This window comes from Herpailurus yagouaroundi, unplaced genomic scaffold (assembly GCF_014898765.1).
Source record: "Herpailurus yagouaroundi ecotype Mexico unplaced genomic scaffold, PumYag 141, whole genome shotgun sequence".
Lineage (NCBI taxonomy): Eukaryota > Metazoa > Chordata > Mammalia > Carnivora > Felidae > Herpailurus > Herpailurus yagouaroundi.
This window is the reverse complement of record NW_024412396.1, coordinates 962,346-979,075: the sequence shown is the minus strand read 5'-3', so window position 1 is coordinate 979,075 and position 16,730 is coordinate 962,346. Positions and strand designations below refer to the sequence as shown.

The window sequence follows — 16,730 nt, the reverse complement described above, 5'->3', positions numbered from 1 at the left end:
TCTAACAAGTGGTGTCTGGGCATACTAGGTCCAATCGGGAATTGCCACTTCCCTTTGGGAGATAAGAAGGGTGGATACCAGAAATGTATGAGTGCAAGGAGCAAATGCTTTTGCCTCCGCATCTGGTTTATCTCTTATCCCCAAATATATTCCTCAGCTCTGTTCTTAGACGCAGTTGTAGAGGGGAATGCTAACCTAGGGCTGGGAGGCATGAGGTTAACTAGAGAAAGGGTGCAGAACTCAAAACCCTGACTCCTGGGGTCTTCTCTTCTCTCTGCACCAGTGGGTCTATCTATCCCTCTCTCTGAAGGAAAGACAGAGCTCATTGGCTGATGCACACACAGATGTTTATTGTTCCCTACGCTCCTCCGTGGTGTGTAAGATGCTGGGTTGAGGACTAACTGACCCTAGTTGTTGAGGCTACTTCTCATTTGCTGCTCTTCTTATCATAGGTGCCAGCACCCTTGTAGCCACTCACATAGCCTGACTTGTCGGTCATCTCTTCCCGTCCTGCGATGCCTTTGCCTTTGCCACTCTCGTCAAAGCGCTCCTTGTGGGTGCCGGTGTACTTGCTGGTGTCCGTCAGCCGGCTCACTCCACCCACTGTTGTTGCCTTCTGCAAGCCAGAGGATGATGGGTCTGATCCTTCTCTCTTCCCCTTTGCTGTCACACCCCTTCTCTAAAGATGGACTTTGGTTCTGCTAGGACCCAGTGCTCTATTCTACTGTTGGCATGGGGCTGCTTTCTTTAGGGCCCAGATGCAGCCATGGGTAGGAACGTGGCAAGAGCCATCCACTCACGAGGGTGGAGGAGTCTGGTGTCTGGGAATGAATGGGGTGTGTGTGGAGTTTTCTGCTTCCAGAGGAGCTATTTTGACCAGGCGGCAGCCAGAGGACTTCAACCCCAGACCCAATATGCAAGGTCCCTCCAAGTGGGAGGGCCCTATTTGAAACCTAGAATAGAAGGGGCTTTAAATAGAGAGGGGACAGGGGGCACCTGGGTGGCTCAGTCCATTAAGCATCCTATTTTGGCTCAGGTCATGATCTCACCGGTTTGTGAGTTAGAGCCCTGCATTGGACTCTGTGCTGAGAGCTCAGAGCCTGGAGCCTGCTTTGGATTCTGTATCTCCCTCTCTCTGTGCCCCTCCCCTATCATACTCTCTCTCTCTCTCTTTCAAAATTAAATAAACATAAACAGAGGGGGACAAATAGAGAACAGACAGTGGGTGGGAGGCAGGAGGGCAGATATTACATCTTATACAAGAGTGGGAGGAGGAGTGGGGATCAGATACCAAGTCCTTTGCACTCAGTGTTCCCCCAGAGCCCACTGGACACTTGGAAACAAGGCTTAACTTTATTATTAAAGTAGATGTGGACCCTTCTCTCAGCCTCAGTCTCTTCATCCCTGAAATTACTAGATGATCTCTAAAGTCTGTTCCAATCCCAACAGTGCCCCAGAGACTTTCTGCCTTGTCTCCCTACAGTATTACTAATGACAGAGATTAGGGACATTGGAAGGGGGAAGGGAGATAGGAGCAGCAGGGATTTAGAGAAGTAGAGTCAAGGGTTAGGGATGAAGAATGTCACTCACAGTAACACCAGTGGTAGCTGGATCCTTGCCTTCCATGAGTTTATAAATGTTCTCCAGAGCTTCATCTGGCTTCTTGTCTTTGAATCGTTTCTGGCCCAGCTCCTTCATTGCTTCCTGGAACTGCTGAAATGTGATGGTTCGGGCATTTTTGGCTCTGGTCAGTCAGACAGAAATCCAGGAACTTTGGAACATGAATTCATAACCTTCCAAGGCCCAACCCTTCCCTGACTGAGATTTGGTCTCTTGACACTGAGGGTCCTGGGACAGGGAACAGCACAGGACCAGGTACCCAGCAGGTGCTCAGTAGACCCATTATTGTGTCCTCCCACATGAACCTTTCTAGGTCCCACTGCCTTGTGTGCCTGGCCCCCATCTCTGGCCCCTTACTTGACTTTGCTGAATACGATGTCCACATCAGTGGAGGTGACTATCTTGCCATCCATGATGCCACAGTCTTTGCATAGCTTGGAGAAGTTCTTATTGTTCATTTCAGTGCCACTGCTTGATGATTCTCCAAAGACAGCAAACCGCTGGAACGTTTTCCCTGCTTCTGATGCCATGATCAACTGGAGGTGGGGGAGGGCCGCAGGGAGGAAGACTTGGGGGTGAGGGAGGAGGGGAAGGGACAACTGAGGAGTAATGAGGATGGGTGTTAGTCAACAAAATAAGAATCAGCAACAGGAACAAAGTCCCTCCTCCCTGTTCTTCTCTTTCCTTTCCCCCCATCGCTTCCATCCCCCCTACTGTTCCCAGCACCAGGGATACTAGTATGGATCCTACATACTGAATAATCACCACTACCACCTATGTCTTCACCACTTTTGTGCACCTGAGAGTAGCCGGATGGTGTCTGCCTCTTCTCAGCCTTTGTTTATAAGTGTGTGCAGATATGTGGGAGCCAGCTGGTTGGGGAGACTATGTAGCAATGGGGAAACAGGGGAGGAGAGGGAAGCTTCTATGACCTCAGCAGTGTTTATGTGACATCAGCTTGAAGCTACAGCCTGAGTCTTGGGAGAGGGGTCCTTCATTTCCCCACTTTGCATTGAGCAAGTTGCCACCCTTCTGATCTTTCCAGCTGATCAAACTTCCCTCATCATTCCCCCCAGCCTGACCCAGTCCTCTGGGTCCTGGTCAGATTGGTTTATGGTCTGTCCCACAGTGCTGAGAGGAGCCCAGGGAAGGGGTTAATGGAAACAGGTTGGCATCAGTCCAGCAGTGCCCTCCTTTCTAGTCTCAAGTCCAAGTTAGTGACCAACATGGAGAATCCCAGTGGCTCTGACACACCAACCTCAGTAGGAACTTTTAATGTTCATTTTTTGAGAGGTGGGGAGGGGCAGAGAGAGAGAGAGAGAGAGACACAGAATCTGAAGCAGGCTCCAGAGTCTGAGCTGTCAGCACAGAGCCCGACATGGGACTTGAACTCACAAACTGTGAGATCATGACCTGAGCTGAAGTCAGACTCTTAACTGACTGAGCCACCCAGGCACCCCCACAAAACTATTTTTTATCCATTAATCCTGCTCAAGAATGCTCTAAGGATCTTCAGTGACAAGACAAAAAAAAAAAAACAAAAAAAAAAACTGTCAAGGACTTTCACACTTGGCCCATGCTTTTATCAAACATCACCTACCTCTCATCAATATTATTCTTCATCTGGGGGCCATAATGACTTTAGAGGCTAGCTACCTCATGGTTGAAAGAGAATAGCCTTGGAGTGGGATGAATCTGGGTGGGGATTTGAGTCCTAGATTTGTCATTTACAGCACTGGTTGGTTGGCCTTGGGCAAATCACTAAAGCTTCTGTTTCAGAAATGTCTGAGCTGTGGTTCCTCACCTGTACTGTGTAACAATAAAACTTACCTTATAGTATTGTGGGATGATATATGGGAAGTACCTTGCACCTACTAGCTACTATTCAATTCTTCCGAGTAACTTGTGTATTTCTTCTCCCAAGCTTTCCCTCTTGCTCCTTTCTTCCTGGATAGAACGTTCCTTTCTCCCACTCAAATACCCTGTGGTTGTACTCCTCATGGGTGGTACACTCTAGGAAAGAACAACAAAAACCTTTTCCTCTGAATTATAGCAAAATAATGGTTCTTAGTCTGTGGGCTGCAGTCTCCTGGGGAGAGGATTTCTGATTTATTGCAAGGGACCCTGGGATTTATATGTACAGAAAATACTGTCAACTGAATAAATAGCACGCTTTGCACATGTACATATTACTACATACATAGGTATTAGAAATATTAGAATTCCGTACAAACGGCGCAGCCTGACTGGCTTGGTCTGTGCAGCACGCATGTGACTCTTGATGTTGGGGTTGTAAGTTCTTTGTAGTTTGAGCCCCACATTCGGTGTAGAGGGTACTTAAAAATAAAATCTTAAAAAAACAACCTTATTTAAAAGTATTGTTGAATTCATGGTTTGTCTCCGTCAAGGGATACTAAAACCATCAAGCGGGAATGGAAATCTCTCATCTCCCACTTGAGAAGAATGGGAAACACTTGGCACAGGATTTTTTGTCTAAACAATTAAACTTCTATAGACCTCATTTTTCTTAACTTTCTGTCTTTATTCCTTCTCCCACCTACTTCATCATATGCTTCTAGAACGGATATGACCACCCTTCACACTTCTTTGAATTGCATCTATACAGTGGCTGGCACACAGCAGGCTGGCAAAACTGTTGCTTAACTGAAAGTACAGTTTGAAGCTGCTTCTGGCCCAAGAGAAGGGAGTTAGAGATTACCCTGGTTGGGCGACTTATGGCTGGGCTGGGACCTACCCTGACAAAGGGAACCCTACCTTAGGGCAGAACCAGCCTCATTTCTGCCTGCAGGAGCTGAGACCCCTAGGCCTCGGAAGCAAACAGATCCCAGTGGAAATTTCCCACCTCCTGCCCGCCCCACGCCCCTGCGTAGGCCCCTTATCAGGTTCCCCCTGAGTCATCCTGACCCAGAGACGAATTTAGATGCTGGAACCTCCAGGTCCTTCCCTCCCCCACTCCAAGTAAGACTACTTTATACACATCAGAGAACACTGCAGGCGGAAGCTCTAGGCATTCTTTCTTCCCCAGCTCCTGGGGGGCTGGTAAGACCTCTCTCCTGCCCTACACAGCTCTGTCTATGACCCTAAGGCTAGCAAGCTTTTCCTTGTCCAGGAGAGTGTTAAACTGGCGTCCAGAGGGGAGAGGGGACTAGGCAAGCTGCCAGGGTGCCCAGCCTCTGGGCCAGTTTCTGAGGGAAACAGTTATGAAGAGGGTGGGGGGAGGGAAATGAGGAAAACTTCGATGTTCCAAATTGGGAGAAGGTTCGGGGGTCCTTTAGATATGAGGTTGTTGAGACCCGGGGTTTGATCCTGACCAGTTCTCCTACTCTGGGTCACCTCCTCCCTCTTGGCCCCTCCTTCTTTCCAATAGACCCTGCCAAGTGGGGATGAAAGGGGCATTGATGTTCCTTGGATGGGAGGGGGTTGTGGGTGGTGAGGGGGGTGGGGGGGGGTGGTTCCCAGGCAGGAGGGGGGAGGGCAATTTGGGGGTCTTGGGGGGGGCAGCTTGTGCTGGTGTTGCGGTTGGCAGCTCCACTTCCATTGGCCATTGTTCCCAACTGGCCTGCCGCCCAGCCCCCGAAATGGTAACTCAGGAACCAGGCTGAAGGAAGATGGGGTGGGAACCCTGGTGGGGTGGGGGTGGGGGCGCTGGAAGGGTGCAGGTGGGGAGGAATTCAATCTGGTTTCCTTTTGTCTAAGACAACTTAGGAACCCCTCGGCCACCCAACTATCCCATTCCAGGTGGCCTTCCTCTAGGGGCACAGGGAGGATGCATCTAGGGTGGGGGTCGGATAGGGCTAGTGAGCAGTCTAAGACCGCAAACCCATCCCAGGCCCCGAAAGCGACACGCAGCAGTCTCTGAGAAAACACCGCCTGGGCACTGAGATACAGCCGGGCCGAGCCTGTCTCACCCTCCTCCTCTGGGCCGGACTAGGAGGGGTTACCGCCGAAGCCACAGGGTCTCTTGGGTTCCAGCCCGGGACACAGCGTCCTCCCCAAGCCCCTACTCCACCCCCGCAGAGTTAACTCCGCCCCCACGCCTGTTTACCCTAGAGTCAGAGCCCCTGGGGGTCCCTGGCCCCTCCTCCGTCCCCCCTTGGGGCCTTGACCCGGGAGTCCCCGTTGGCCATCCTCGCCCCCCCTCCTGCGATCTCCCTCTATTTATAGCGGCCCCCCGCATTCCCCGCCCCCCCTCCCCGCCTTGTTTTCCAACTTCTCAGCAGCCGAGAGCTGGCGTCGGGACGCAGCACAGAGAGGAGGTACCAGGACCCTGGGCACCCCGAAGTTGAAACTCCTGCGCCCTCGACGACCCCCACCCCCACCCGTCGGTGCTAGCACACCTGCCCCTCCCAGCGGGCGAGACCCTCGCCTCCTCTGCGGCGATCCCCGCCCACCTCCTCCTTCCTTAACCTAGCTCTGTGTTTACGGGCAAGCGGAGTCGAAATCGTGGGGTGTCAGCACCCTGGGTTCGTTTCCCCCCCTACCCGTCCTCATACTGGGTCTGGGGGCGAAGGAAGGAACCACAGTGCGATAGGCAGATCCAGGTCACGGGTGGGGGCGGTGTGGAGGGCAGGCGTGAGGATCCCCTGCAGGACTAAGGGATCCCCGCACACCCCACAACCGCTGGGTTGCGGGGGGGATGTCGTGGGGAGCGCGAGCAGAACGCGGAAGCACCCAGCAGTTTGCTTCCTTTAGGGTACCCCTTGGGTCCCCAGCCCAGCCCCTCCCTGAGCGGCAGACAGCCTGGGGCGGGATAAAGGGGGGGGGCGTGTTTACTGGGGGTCTGGGGCGGATCTGCAGGGAGCTGTCGGCCCGTGGGCGGGCTGGGGCGGGCCGGGGGCGGGTCTGTGGGGAGCCCGAGCCGGGCGGGCCGGAGAGTCAAAGGCAAGTGAAGGTGGAAGCGGCCGCGGCGGCAGCAGGTAGGGGGAGGGGCGGGCGAGGGGCCGCAGGGCCTGGATGGCGCCAGTCGGGCCGGTGGGCGGTTTGATCCCTATCCCTCGGAGCCGACCGCTCGGGGGAAGGGCCCCGCAAGGAGGGGGCGCTGCGCCGCGGCGCACAAAGGCGGAGGCTCCGCGAGCGGCAGGGCGTGTTTGGGGCGTGCGCGAGGTTGTGTCCAGGGTCCCGGGCGCTCCGCGCCGGCCGCGCTAGAGTGTCGGTCCCCACGCGGGCGAGCAGCGTAGGTGCGGACGGGTGCAGGTCCGGGTTAGTCCCATCCTTCCTACCCATCCCTTCCCAGCTGGCGCTTGGCCCTTGCGGGTCGTCGGGGCGGGAGGGGCGGGGGGGGGGGTGCTGGGAGGAGACTGTGGGGCCGCCCTCCCTTCCCTTCTCCGCTCGGGGCACCCACACCGAGACTGGGTGGAGGAGAGACTCGAAGGCACGAGGCTTTTTAAATTTCCTTTTTAAACGTTTAAGTGCGAAACAGTCATGCTCAGCTACCCTCATCTCACTTGAGAGCTGTCAAAAATCTTGAGGATCCCCTAGTCCCCACTTGTAGTTTGCAAATAGGAAATTGAAGCCAAGAGAAGTAACTGAGTGGGCCAAGGTCACACCCTCAGCTACAGAGCCGGGACTAGAATCCAGAGGTTCCGACACAAGCCACGCTCTTTCCTCCACATCAGCACTTCCTTCTCTCCTCCCCCAGCCTGGGCTGATACCTGCTCTCCGTGTTGCCCCGCAGGCCCCTCCAACCTGTATTGATTCTAGCTGAAGCCTAGAGAAGACATGTTCATTGGACTCAGGGGTACAGATTAGGGAGGGTTAGTGACCTGGGGAGGGTGGGTGACCCAGGTAGTCCAGATCTTGGCTGAGGCTTTCTGTCCCTAAAAGACCCAGGGTCTGTCTCCCGTGTCATTCACCTCATTGCCTTGTTTTCTCAGACCCCTGAGCCAGGAGGGGAGAGAACCCTGACCCCTGACCCCACTGCATCCAGCCAATAGGAGCCCAGTAAGTGACCCCACCCCCAGGCTGCACAGGTGTTCTGCTCCTCCCCAGCCCCACTAATGTTGAATGTATGCTAATTTATTCACAATGGGGAGGGAGGGAGAGTCTTGGAAGGAAGGGAAGCATTGGGTCAGTTGGATACAGGTGTCCCTTGTTCTTCTTTTCTTTTTTTCTCTCTCACCCTCTTGGTCTTGGTACTTGGGTCATTTTTAACCCCTTTCCCTTTGAGCTGCTGACCTTGATGTTTAGTTGAAGGTCACAGTTAATTATGAACTCTCACTACTCTGTTCCTTAGTATCATTGGCGTACCCAGTCACTGAGCCATGAGTTTCATCCCTACCTACTCTGGGAGTGTGGGGTGGCCCCTAAATATAGCATGGGAAACCCGAGCAACACTCCTGCCCCACCCTGGTATTTCTATGCATGACAGGAGAGGGGGGTCTGGAGGTGTGGGTGTTGAGGGGTAGCCAGAGGGATGGCGAGTCTGAAGAGAAGTGGTATCCTGAGTCCTCTGCCACTAGCCTGCCTTTCCAGCAGCCTGGACATGGAGCTGGGGGCGAGAAAGGCTTGATGTGTGCTCCCTCTCCTAGGGCCCTCTGCACCCTACACTGTCCTGGGCTGAGAGAGGGAGCCAGGTGTATGAGATGTGCAGGGGTGGAGGCAACCTCCCCAGTTTTGGTGTTTCTTCATCCTACCAGGCCACCATGGCGGAGCTGCAGGAGGTGCAGATCACAGAGGAGAAGCCGCTGTTGCCAGGGCAGACGCCCGAGGTGGCCAAGGTCAATAGAGACCCTCCGACTCCCAGACCCGAAGTCCAGGCCTGCGGGCATCCCCCTCGCCTCCTGCCTTCCCAAATCCATGATCTCTTTCTAACCCACACCCCTGTTTTCTCCACCTGTACCCATGTCTCTCCCCCATACACCACAATGGGAGTCAGGCCTTTGTCCTGTCACTGCACTAACCTTCATCCTCTCCATGTCTCTTTTTGTCATCTCTTTCTGTCTTTCGTCTCGGTTGGTCTCTTTGCCTTTCTTTATCTGTGCCTGTCTCTCCATCTATGACTCTACATGGCTGTGTGTGTCTGCGTGTGTCTGTCCATGTGTGTCTCTCCAGGAGGCTGAGTTAGCTGCCGGAATCCTCCTGGACCAGGGACAGGTAACAGCTTGGGAGTAGTCCCAGGGTGGGAGGAGGGGTTCTCCTGTCTCCCAGTAGGGAGAGGACTGCTACCTGGCTCTTTCTCCCCTCTCTGCTCCCTTTCATTCCAGTGCTTTCCCTTTCCCATCTCTCCCTTTCCTTCCTTTTTCCTCCTCCTCAGAGTTCCTTGGTGCTCTCCCAACTTTTAGGATTCTTTTCCACCCTCTGAATCATCTTCCACTGTTTTATTTACCTGAACCAAAGTCTTGCTGATCCTATTTCTAAATCTTTGTTCCTGTCTCCTCACTTTGCCCCTCCCATACCTCAACTCCCTGACTTTTGACTTTGACTTTTGTGGGCGTCCTTCTCTTGCCTCTTTTTCCTCTCAGCCTGACTCCTCCTGATGGTGACCTGTTTTTCTGCAGACTCACTCTGTGGAGACACCTTATGGCTCTGTCACTTTTACTGTCTATGGCACCCCCAAACCCAAACGCCCAGCGATACTCACCTACCATGATGTGGGACTCAATTGTAAGGACCTCACCTTCCCCTCCCACCCCTTTCTGGGAAGAGGCTGGTGGGAAGGGTAAAACCCTAAGGGATGGGGAAGGGTCAGCACCCATGTGGCATGTGAAGGGGAGGTTCTGTCCTCTGACTATGGCATGAAAGAAAGAGGGTGGGTTCTGACTTCGGGTTGCTTTTCCCTGGCTGATTCTACCATCGGGGTGATGGGGATTCTCTTTAGATAAATCTTGCTTCCAGCCGCTGTTTCAATTCGGAGATATGCAGGAAATCATTCAGAACTTCGTGCGAGTTCATGTGGATGCCCCTGGAATGGAAGAGGGGGCTCCTGTGTTCCCTTTGGGGTGAGAATTAGCTCCCTCCTTCCTCACTGGGCTGTGAGGCACAGGGGGTGTGGGGAAGAGTGGACTCAGGGGAGGAGGAAACAGTGGAGATTCCAGGAAAGGATGGATAGGACACCCTGAGGTGCGGGGCAGCGGGGACAGGTTGGCATTTTCCTTAACATTCTTCTTTTCCCCAGATATCAGTACCCATCTCTGGACCAGCTGGCAGATATGATCCCTTGCATCCTGCAGTACTTAAAGTGAGAAGCCTGGGTACCCCTCCAAACCGTAGTTCTCTGTCTGGCATAATGGTGCCCTTAGAACTCCTGTGTCCACCAGGGTTCCTAGACGGGTTGTGGGCTCTGTCCTAGATATATCCTTCCTCCTCCATGCCTCCACCTGACTGTTGAGAGGAAGGGGTAGGTTTGGAAATGGACTTGAATCAGCTGAGTAGCCCTAATGGATAGAGGCAGGAAAGGGAGGGGTTATGTGTGGCCCTGCCTTAGGCTGAGGAGGGGCTTCTCTGATTCAGAAGGTCGGAGGAAGTGGAGGGGTGACATAATCTCAAGGAGCCAGATGGACTTGTCTTTCCCTCCTACTTCCCCTCCTCCACACACACACACACCTGGTGATCTGGAGCCCTCACACCCTGAGTGTGAGGGAGAGAGGGAGAAGGAAGGGAAAGCCAGGTGAGCCTCTGTGGTATGTATGCTGAGTGCAGAGGACTCCCGGCTTGGCTTTTCCTGGGCACCCGGGCCATGGGCAGCTCCGGTTTGCCTTGTTGGCTCTGTTTCCCCCATTGTCCCTGTTGTTCACTGAAGTTTTTTTTTTTGTTTTTTTTTTAACATCTTGCTTCAAGTTCCCTTCTTCCCGGTTTCTCACGAGGAACCAGGAACTAAAACAGAACAAGTTGAACTAGCTCTTGAGAATTGAGAATGGACACAGAGCTATGTAGGAAAACAAGTGGCTGGTTGTTTGGGGGATGGGTGTTTCTTTTCAAGACCCTGGCTTCCCAAGAGGGCTGAAGATAGACTTCAGGGACCTACACTGACTACCAGTGTCAATTGTTAGCTCCCTGGCGCCTTCCCTTTTAGCACCCCTCAAGGGAAGATGGTGTTCTGTCCTTTGTGCATGTGGCCTTGGGAGAGAGGGTAAGGAGTTTGAAAAGCCAAAGTTTTGGACACCAGGGCCCATTAGACATGCATTTCTCTTTTACAGTTTTTCCACAATAATTGGAGTTGGTGTTGGAGCTGGGGCCTACATCCTGTCACGATATGCTGTAAGAAATAAAAACAAAAACAAAAACACAAAAGCAACCCAGATAAGGTTTAAGGCCCATGGCAGACTGATTAGGAGAGTGTGGTTTAATAGTATGTGTTTGTGGGGAGGGGGTGGGGGGCAGGCCCCATGGGCCCCTAAGACTGGCTGGAGCTCAGTGGGAAGGAATAAGGCCCTGCCCAGCCTCTGATTTCCCATCCTCCTGCTACTCCTCAGCTTACTCACCCGGATACAGTCGAAGGTCTTGTCCTCATCAACATTGATCCCAATGCCAAGGGCTGGATGGATTGGGCAGCCCACAAGGTTTGGAGGAGCCTGTGGGTTGATGTCTGGTGGGGCGGGGCTTGCGTGGGTCCAGTTAGGCTCTACTAGCATAACTGCTTGGCCTGTGAATGTCAAGAAAGGGGAGTGGAGCAGGGAAGATGTGTGTGTCACTTTGTAGCCTGGGTTTCTTCTCCTCATGGTATCCTGAGCTTGCTCACCTGCCCTTTTTCCTCATAGCTAACAGGCCTCACCTCTTCCATTCCGGAGATGATCCTTGGACATCTCTTCAGCCAAGTAAGTGGTTGTGGAAGCTGGAGGAAGTAGAGGGGACCTTGGGGTCTTGAATGCTTGGGGTGACTCCCTTAGCTGGGACGGGGTCTGGGGAGGGAGGAAAGCATGGCTCTTCTCATCCAGTAACTGTTGACTTCTCTTCTCAATCCTGATTTTTTTTTCTCTTCATTCGTTCAGGAGGAGTTGTCTGGAAATTCTGAGTTGATACAAAAGTACAGAAATATCATTACACATGCACCCAATCTGGACAACATTGAACTGTACTGGAATAGCTACAACAAGTGAGTGGGTGGTGTGTGTGCACACAGGTGAAGCAAATGTAGAAGCAGCAGCTGGGGGTCGTGGGGAGGTGCAGAGAAGGAGAGCAAAGTCTGGGACGTACACAGTGCGAGGAGGGCAGGATTTGGTGTGCAGCTGGGGCAGCTGTGGCCCAGACCCCGTGGAATGAATTATATGGAGCCGTCCCCCTTTCTCCTGTTTACTTCCCTTGGATTTTTGGATTCCCAGAAGTGAGATAGATGGTCTCTTGTCCATGTGCCCTTCCTCCCCCTTCACTGACCTCTGGCCAGAGACCTGGGGCACAAATGACCATAGGGATTGTGTTTGAGGCCTGCCTGCCACCTTGGTTCCCACTTTTTTTTTTTTTTAACTTTATTTATTTTGAGAGAGAAAGAGAGCAAGAGCAAGAGAGAATCCCAAGCAGGCTCTGCGCTGTCAGTGCAGAGCCTGACGTGGGGCTTGAACTCATAAACTGTGACCTGGGCCAAAGTCAAGAGTCAGATGCTTAACCAAGTGAGCAACCCAGATGCCCTTGTTTCTCACTTTTAATTATTAATATTTGACTATAATTTCTGGGAGGAAGAGAGCTTCCTCAGGGAGGAGATGGCTTCCATCCGGATAGACAGCATTGCCTGCCTAACATTCCTGCTCCTCTTTGAACCCCTCTCTAGCCGCCGAGACCTGAACCTTGAGCGTGGAGGTGCTGTCACCCTCAAGTAAGACGTTAAGAGATAAAGCTTTGCCTCTCTCTCTGGATCTTCCCTAGGTGCTTATATTCTTTAGAAGGAGAGTCTTTTAACAGGGAGTTATCTCATTACCTCCCATACTGTCCTATGAAGCAAATCTCACTGTCTAGGTCCATCCCCCTTTGAATTGTCTTGGTAGGGTCAGAAGACCGTCTCCTCTTTGGAGTCAAACATTGTCTAACTGCTCTTCTGGGAAAAGGCAGGTGATAGAGCACCAGGGCCTTACCCTCTTCTCCCGACACTATGCCTCTAGGTGCCCTGTGATGCTGGTGGTAGGAGACCAAGCACCCCATGAAGATGCAGTGGTCAGTAGGGAATTTTGGGGTGGGTGAGGGAGGGTTGGAGATCCAGGGTGGTGGTCAGAGGGGTATCTTGCCAAGAGGCCAGCTCTGTTTGGAACAGGGAGAGTGACTGTGGGGCATAAGAGGTTGATTCCTGGTAAGAAGGAAATGGGTACGAGGCTGATGGGAAAGAAACTGGGATCTGGGTCCTTGGGTCCCTTCGAAGGGAGGGGCCACAGGGAGTATGACCTCATTCATTCAGCCTCCTGCTTACTCCAGGTGGAATGTAACTCAAAGCTGGACCCCACCCAGACCTCTTTTCTCAAGGTCAGTAACCCTACTCCATACCCCGCCTGACTCCTGGCCCCCTGTCCAGAGCCATAGATCCTCTCTAGATTTAGCTTCTAGGCCTTTCAGGTCCTGCATGGGAGCAAGTGGGGCGGATAAAGAAAGCAAACCCTGAGGGCCTGGAGTGGGGAGGCTAAGGAAAAGAGAACCTTTTCTATCTCTTGGCATGGCTCCGTTTATTTATGTCTTCTGGATGGTTGTCTCTATCTCCTGCACAGATGGCTGACTCTGGAGGCCAGCCCCAGCTGACTCAGGTGAGTACCCCTGCCGTCCATGGGATGGGATACTAGTGACTCTGAACCATACACTTTGTCGCTCATCCATTTGCCACTCATTCCACACCTAACCTGCCATGGCTTGGGGTTCCAGCTTGGCTTCTTTTTCTTTTTTAATGTTTATTTATTTATTTTGAGAGAGAGAGAGTGAGAGAGTGAGATCGTGAGCAGCAGAGGGGCAGAGAGAGAGGGAGAGAGACAGAATCCCAAGCACTAACAGTGTGGAGCCTGGCGTGGGGCTCGATCTCACGACCCTGGGATTATGACCTGAGCTGAAATCAAGTCAGATGCTCAGTTGAGTCACCCAGGCAACCCTCCAACTCAGCTTCTAACCTCACCTCACTGTCCCCCTCTCCTCTTCTTACTTCCACAGCCAGGCAAGCTGACCGAGGCCTTCAAGTACTTCCTGCAAGGCATGGGCTACAGTGAGTATGGGAGTCAGAAGCTATCATGAGAACAGTGATTGCTGCACAGGAGTGGGGAAGGGATGGGCACTGGGGGTGGGGGGGTGGGGTAGGAGGGGGTGGGGGGAGGGAACCATTTCAGGCTAGTTCTGGAAGTTACCACCGTCTGCCAAATCATTGACCTCCCGCTCCAGCCCCATTTGTGACTCTCGGCTCACCCAAGCACCCCACTCTTGAGTTGCCAGCCTCTCTGTCTCACCTCCTTTATGCCTACCTGCTCATCCTTCTGTCTCCACAGTGGCCTCATCCTGCATGACTCGCCTGTCACGATCGCGCACAGCCTCCCTGACCAGCGCAGCATCCATTGACGGCAACCGGTCCCGCTCTCGCACCCTGTCCCAGAGCAGCGAGTCTGGAACTCTCCCTTCAGGGCCTCCAGGGCATACCATGGAGGTCTCCTGTTGAGTGACCTTTGTTGCCCTGGTGTAGGACCCAGCCCTCACCTCCCCCAGCACTAACCTGGGAGGTGCATAGGGCACTGGGCCAGAGTAAGGGAAGATGGGCAGATCATGTGGGGAGATGACCTTGATCTTTGATTGCTACCCTAACCTTGACCTCTAACCTGTGATTCCCCTCAGCTCCTGGGAGAGATGTCCCAATATCTCTTAGGGACCCAGACCCCTAAAGTATCCCTCTCCCTCATTGTGGTGTTAAGGTGGTGAGGGCACGTACCCCTCTCCCTAATCTAGGTGTCTGTTGATAAGGGACAAGAGGTTGTTGTAGTTGCCCATGTGCCTCCACCAGACTCTCCCTACTTATCCCATTGCAAGGGTGGGGGACTTGGGGCCAGGACTCCATTCACCAAATCTGATAGGGCTTCTCATGAACCCTTCAGATCTCTGACGGGTATGGACCTAACTGAATGTGTGTCAGGGGAGGCTTGCTGGTGGGTTAATGGTCCTCAGGATGGTATAGAAACACCCAGTGTGTGAAATGGAAGTTGGAATGGGAGGTGGTGGGCAATGAGCAAGTATGAGGGAAGGATCGGAGCTGGGGCAATAGGAAGGGGCCTGGGGCCATTGGCTGCACTAACTTTGGTAGCTGTCTAGACAGTGTGTGTCTAGAGTGGGAGGGGGAGGGAGCTAAGCTGGGGCAGGGCTGCTTGGGGCTTGTCATAGGGGTGGGAAGGGCTATCTTGGGGCTCTGACCACACTGTGTTATGTGTGGAGGGTGCCCTCCTGTGTCCCACAATTTCTGCTGTAACAATAAACTGTAGAGGAACTGAGTGCCATTCTTCCTTGTCTGAGTATGCCCACATCATGCCCCTGTTCATGACTTCCCCCTGCCCAACCACATTCTCTTCTCAGATATGGCATGAACACTTCACAGAACGTGACTACATGGTCACTGGCCCCTATTCCAATAGGATGGTATTGTCCTTGATATTGATAGTATTTTCAAGTTTTGGGAGAGAGGAGCTATGTAGGTTTTATGGGACTTATTATTAGTTAGTTGATGTCACCAACATCATGATCTGAAGCAGGAAGTACAGAATACTGGCTGAAGTGTCCAAGGACATCTTGTCCACCTTCCTGCAGGATCCTCCCTAGGGGTCACTTAATTCTATTTTATTTTATTTTACTTTTAATTTCTAAAACTTTATTTTGAGAGAGAGTGAGAACTTGTGCAGGGAAGGGGCAGAGAGACAGGGAGAGAGAGAATCCCAATCAGGCTCCACACTGTCAGTGTAGAGCCTGATACAGGGCTCAAACTCACAAACCATGAGGCCATGACCTGAGCCAAAATCAAGAATTGGACGCTTGGCCAACTGAGTCACCCAGGTGCCCCTAGATTCCACTTTAGATGGTTCAATAGAATCAGTAGACCAGGCCTCACGCAGTTACTACAGGGGTTGGGTTGGTCATAGTTGACCCCAATCTGAAGACTCCTTCAGGAGAGCAAGAACACAAAGGATTTCCTCTCAGGAATCCTACTCCCCCATGAATCCAAGAATTCAGGGAGTTTTAGACTGTGGTTCTCTGAGAAGCTTTTCAACAAGTATGAACAATACTCAGCAAAAGGACTTCAGATATTGTGGCTGTTGCAGGCTGATTCTTGGGCTCTTGGGGCACAAAAAGTAAAAAATGGGAAGGTACTTTTTTACAGTGTTATTGTTAAGAGTGCTGTGGATGGAATATTACAAGGTCACTTACCGGAGTACTTTCTAGAGTACTCCACACACAATTATGTGCTTTCCTCAATGAAACTGAGCTGAGGACTAATGTAGCTTGCTGTCTGGTGCTGACACACTGACATGGAAGGGAGGCATGGAATATGTTACTGACTCTTGAGCATTTCGTCACTCTCTCAGGACTGAGACTGCTATAAATGCGTGAGGCCAGGACTGGAGGGGGCTGGGGTCTCAGGTGACTCGCAGGGTTATAGAGCTAGCTGTTGATGGCAAGTGTGTTGGGTGACCTCATCCCGGGCAGGTAGCAAAGAGTGCTTTAATGCCACCCTAAAGAAATAGCACAATTGGAATCACTGGACTGACTAGCTCCTAGGTAAACAAAACGTGACAGAAAGGCTAAGAACTCCAACCAGCATCAGCCTTGCCTGGCAAAAGGTGCTACTGTGCATTATGGGAAGGAAGGCAGGTCTTCTCACACAGAGAACACCGTTAGCAAGGTAATCTTCAGAAGAGGGAGGATACCATGTGTACACGTGTGAGTGTGTGTGTATGTATCTGTCACGCAGGTGGTGTGTGACATGGTGGTGACTGTGTGTCTCTCTCCTATAGATGTGTCAGCATGAGAAACCCAAGAGCTAGGAAGAGGGAGAGATGTTTTCTGCTGGGAGCAAGGGAGAGGGGGTTTGCTGTCCTTGTCTGACCTCTTCACTTTGTTGGTCCTAGACATTCCAGGCTAGCCCATGGGGACGCAGTGCCCTCCTGTGGTTGGCATGGTTCTTCCTAACTGGGGGGGGGGGGGGGGGGGGGGGGGGGGGG

At 52.5% G+C, this 16,730-nt stretch overlaps 2 protein-coding genes across 9 annotated transcripts; one reads left to right on the top strand and one right to left on the bottom strand.

Annotated features, from left to right (window-relative positions):
• Positions 1 to 330: 330 nt before the first annotated feature.
• Positions 331 to 3,474, bottom strand: TPPP2 (tubulin polymerization promoting protein family member 2). 4 transcript variants are annotated; one of them, XM_040476547.1, is made up of 4 exons: positions 2,420 to 2,551; positions 1,978 to 2,219; positions 1,591 to 1,744; positions 331 to 616 (listed from the first exon to the last, which is right to left on the bottom strand). In XM_040476547.1, exons 2-4 carry the CDS (start codon positions 2,148 to 2,150, stop codon positions 428 to 430), a joined length of 516 nt encoding a protein of 171 aa, XP_040332481.1. In that variant the 5' UTR covers positions 2,151 to 2,219; positions 2,420 to 2,551; the 3' UTR covers positions 331 to 427. The 4 variants fall into 4 exon arrangements, with proteins under 4 accessions (XP_040332481.1, XP_040332480.1, XP_040332479.1 ...); XM_040476546.1 differs by lacking the exons at positions 331 to 616; positions 2,420 to 2,551 and adding exons at positions 662 to 953; positions 3,451 to 3,474; XM_040476545.1 differs by lacking the exon at positions 331 to 616 and adding an exon at positions 662 to 953 and having other exon boundaries at positions 2,375 to 2,608.
• A 1,156-nt stretch (positions 3,475 to 4,630) lies between these two features.
• Positions 4,631 to 15,009, top strand: NDRG2 (NDRG family member 2). Of its 5 annotated transcripts, none has more exons than XM_040476540.1 (17): positions 4,631 to 4,680; positions 7,515 to 7,581; positions 8,277 to 8,357; positions 8,692 to 8,733; positions 9,138 to 9,243; positions 9,458 to 9,578; positions 9,755 to 9,817; positions 10,776 to 10,836; positions 11,052 to 11,138; positions 11,337 to 11,393; positions 11,568 to 11,671; positions 12,341 to 12,385; positions 12,669 to 12,720; positions 12,976 to 13,023; positions 13,263 to 13,298; positions 13,693 to 13,744; positions 14,022 to 15,009. In XM_040476540.1, the coding sequence occupies exons 3-17, from the start codon at positions 8,283 to 8,285 to the stop codon at positions 14,186 to 14,188; spliced, it is 1,116 nt and encodes a 371-aa protein (XP_040332474.1). In that variant the 5' UTR covers positions 4,631 to 4,680; positions 7,515 to 7,581; positions 8,277 to 8,282; the 3' UTR covers positions 14,189 to 15,009. The 5 variants fall into 5 exon arrangements, with proteins under 5 accessions (XP_040332474.1, XP_040332472.1, XP_040332475.1 ...); XM_040476538.1 differs by lacking the exon at positions 4,631 to 4,680 and adding an exon at positions 5,812 to 5,897; XM_040476539.1 differs by lacking the exon at positions 4,631 to 4,680 and adding an exon at positions 6,479 to 6,557.
• The last annotated feature ends 1,721 nt before the right edge of the window (positions 15,010 to 16,730 follow it).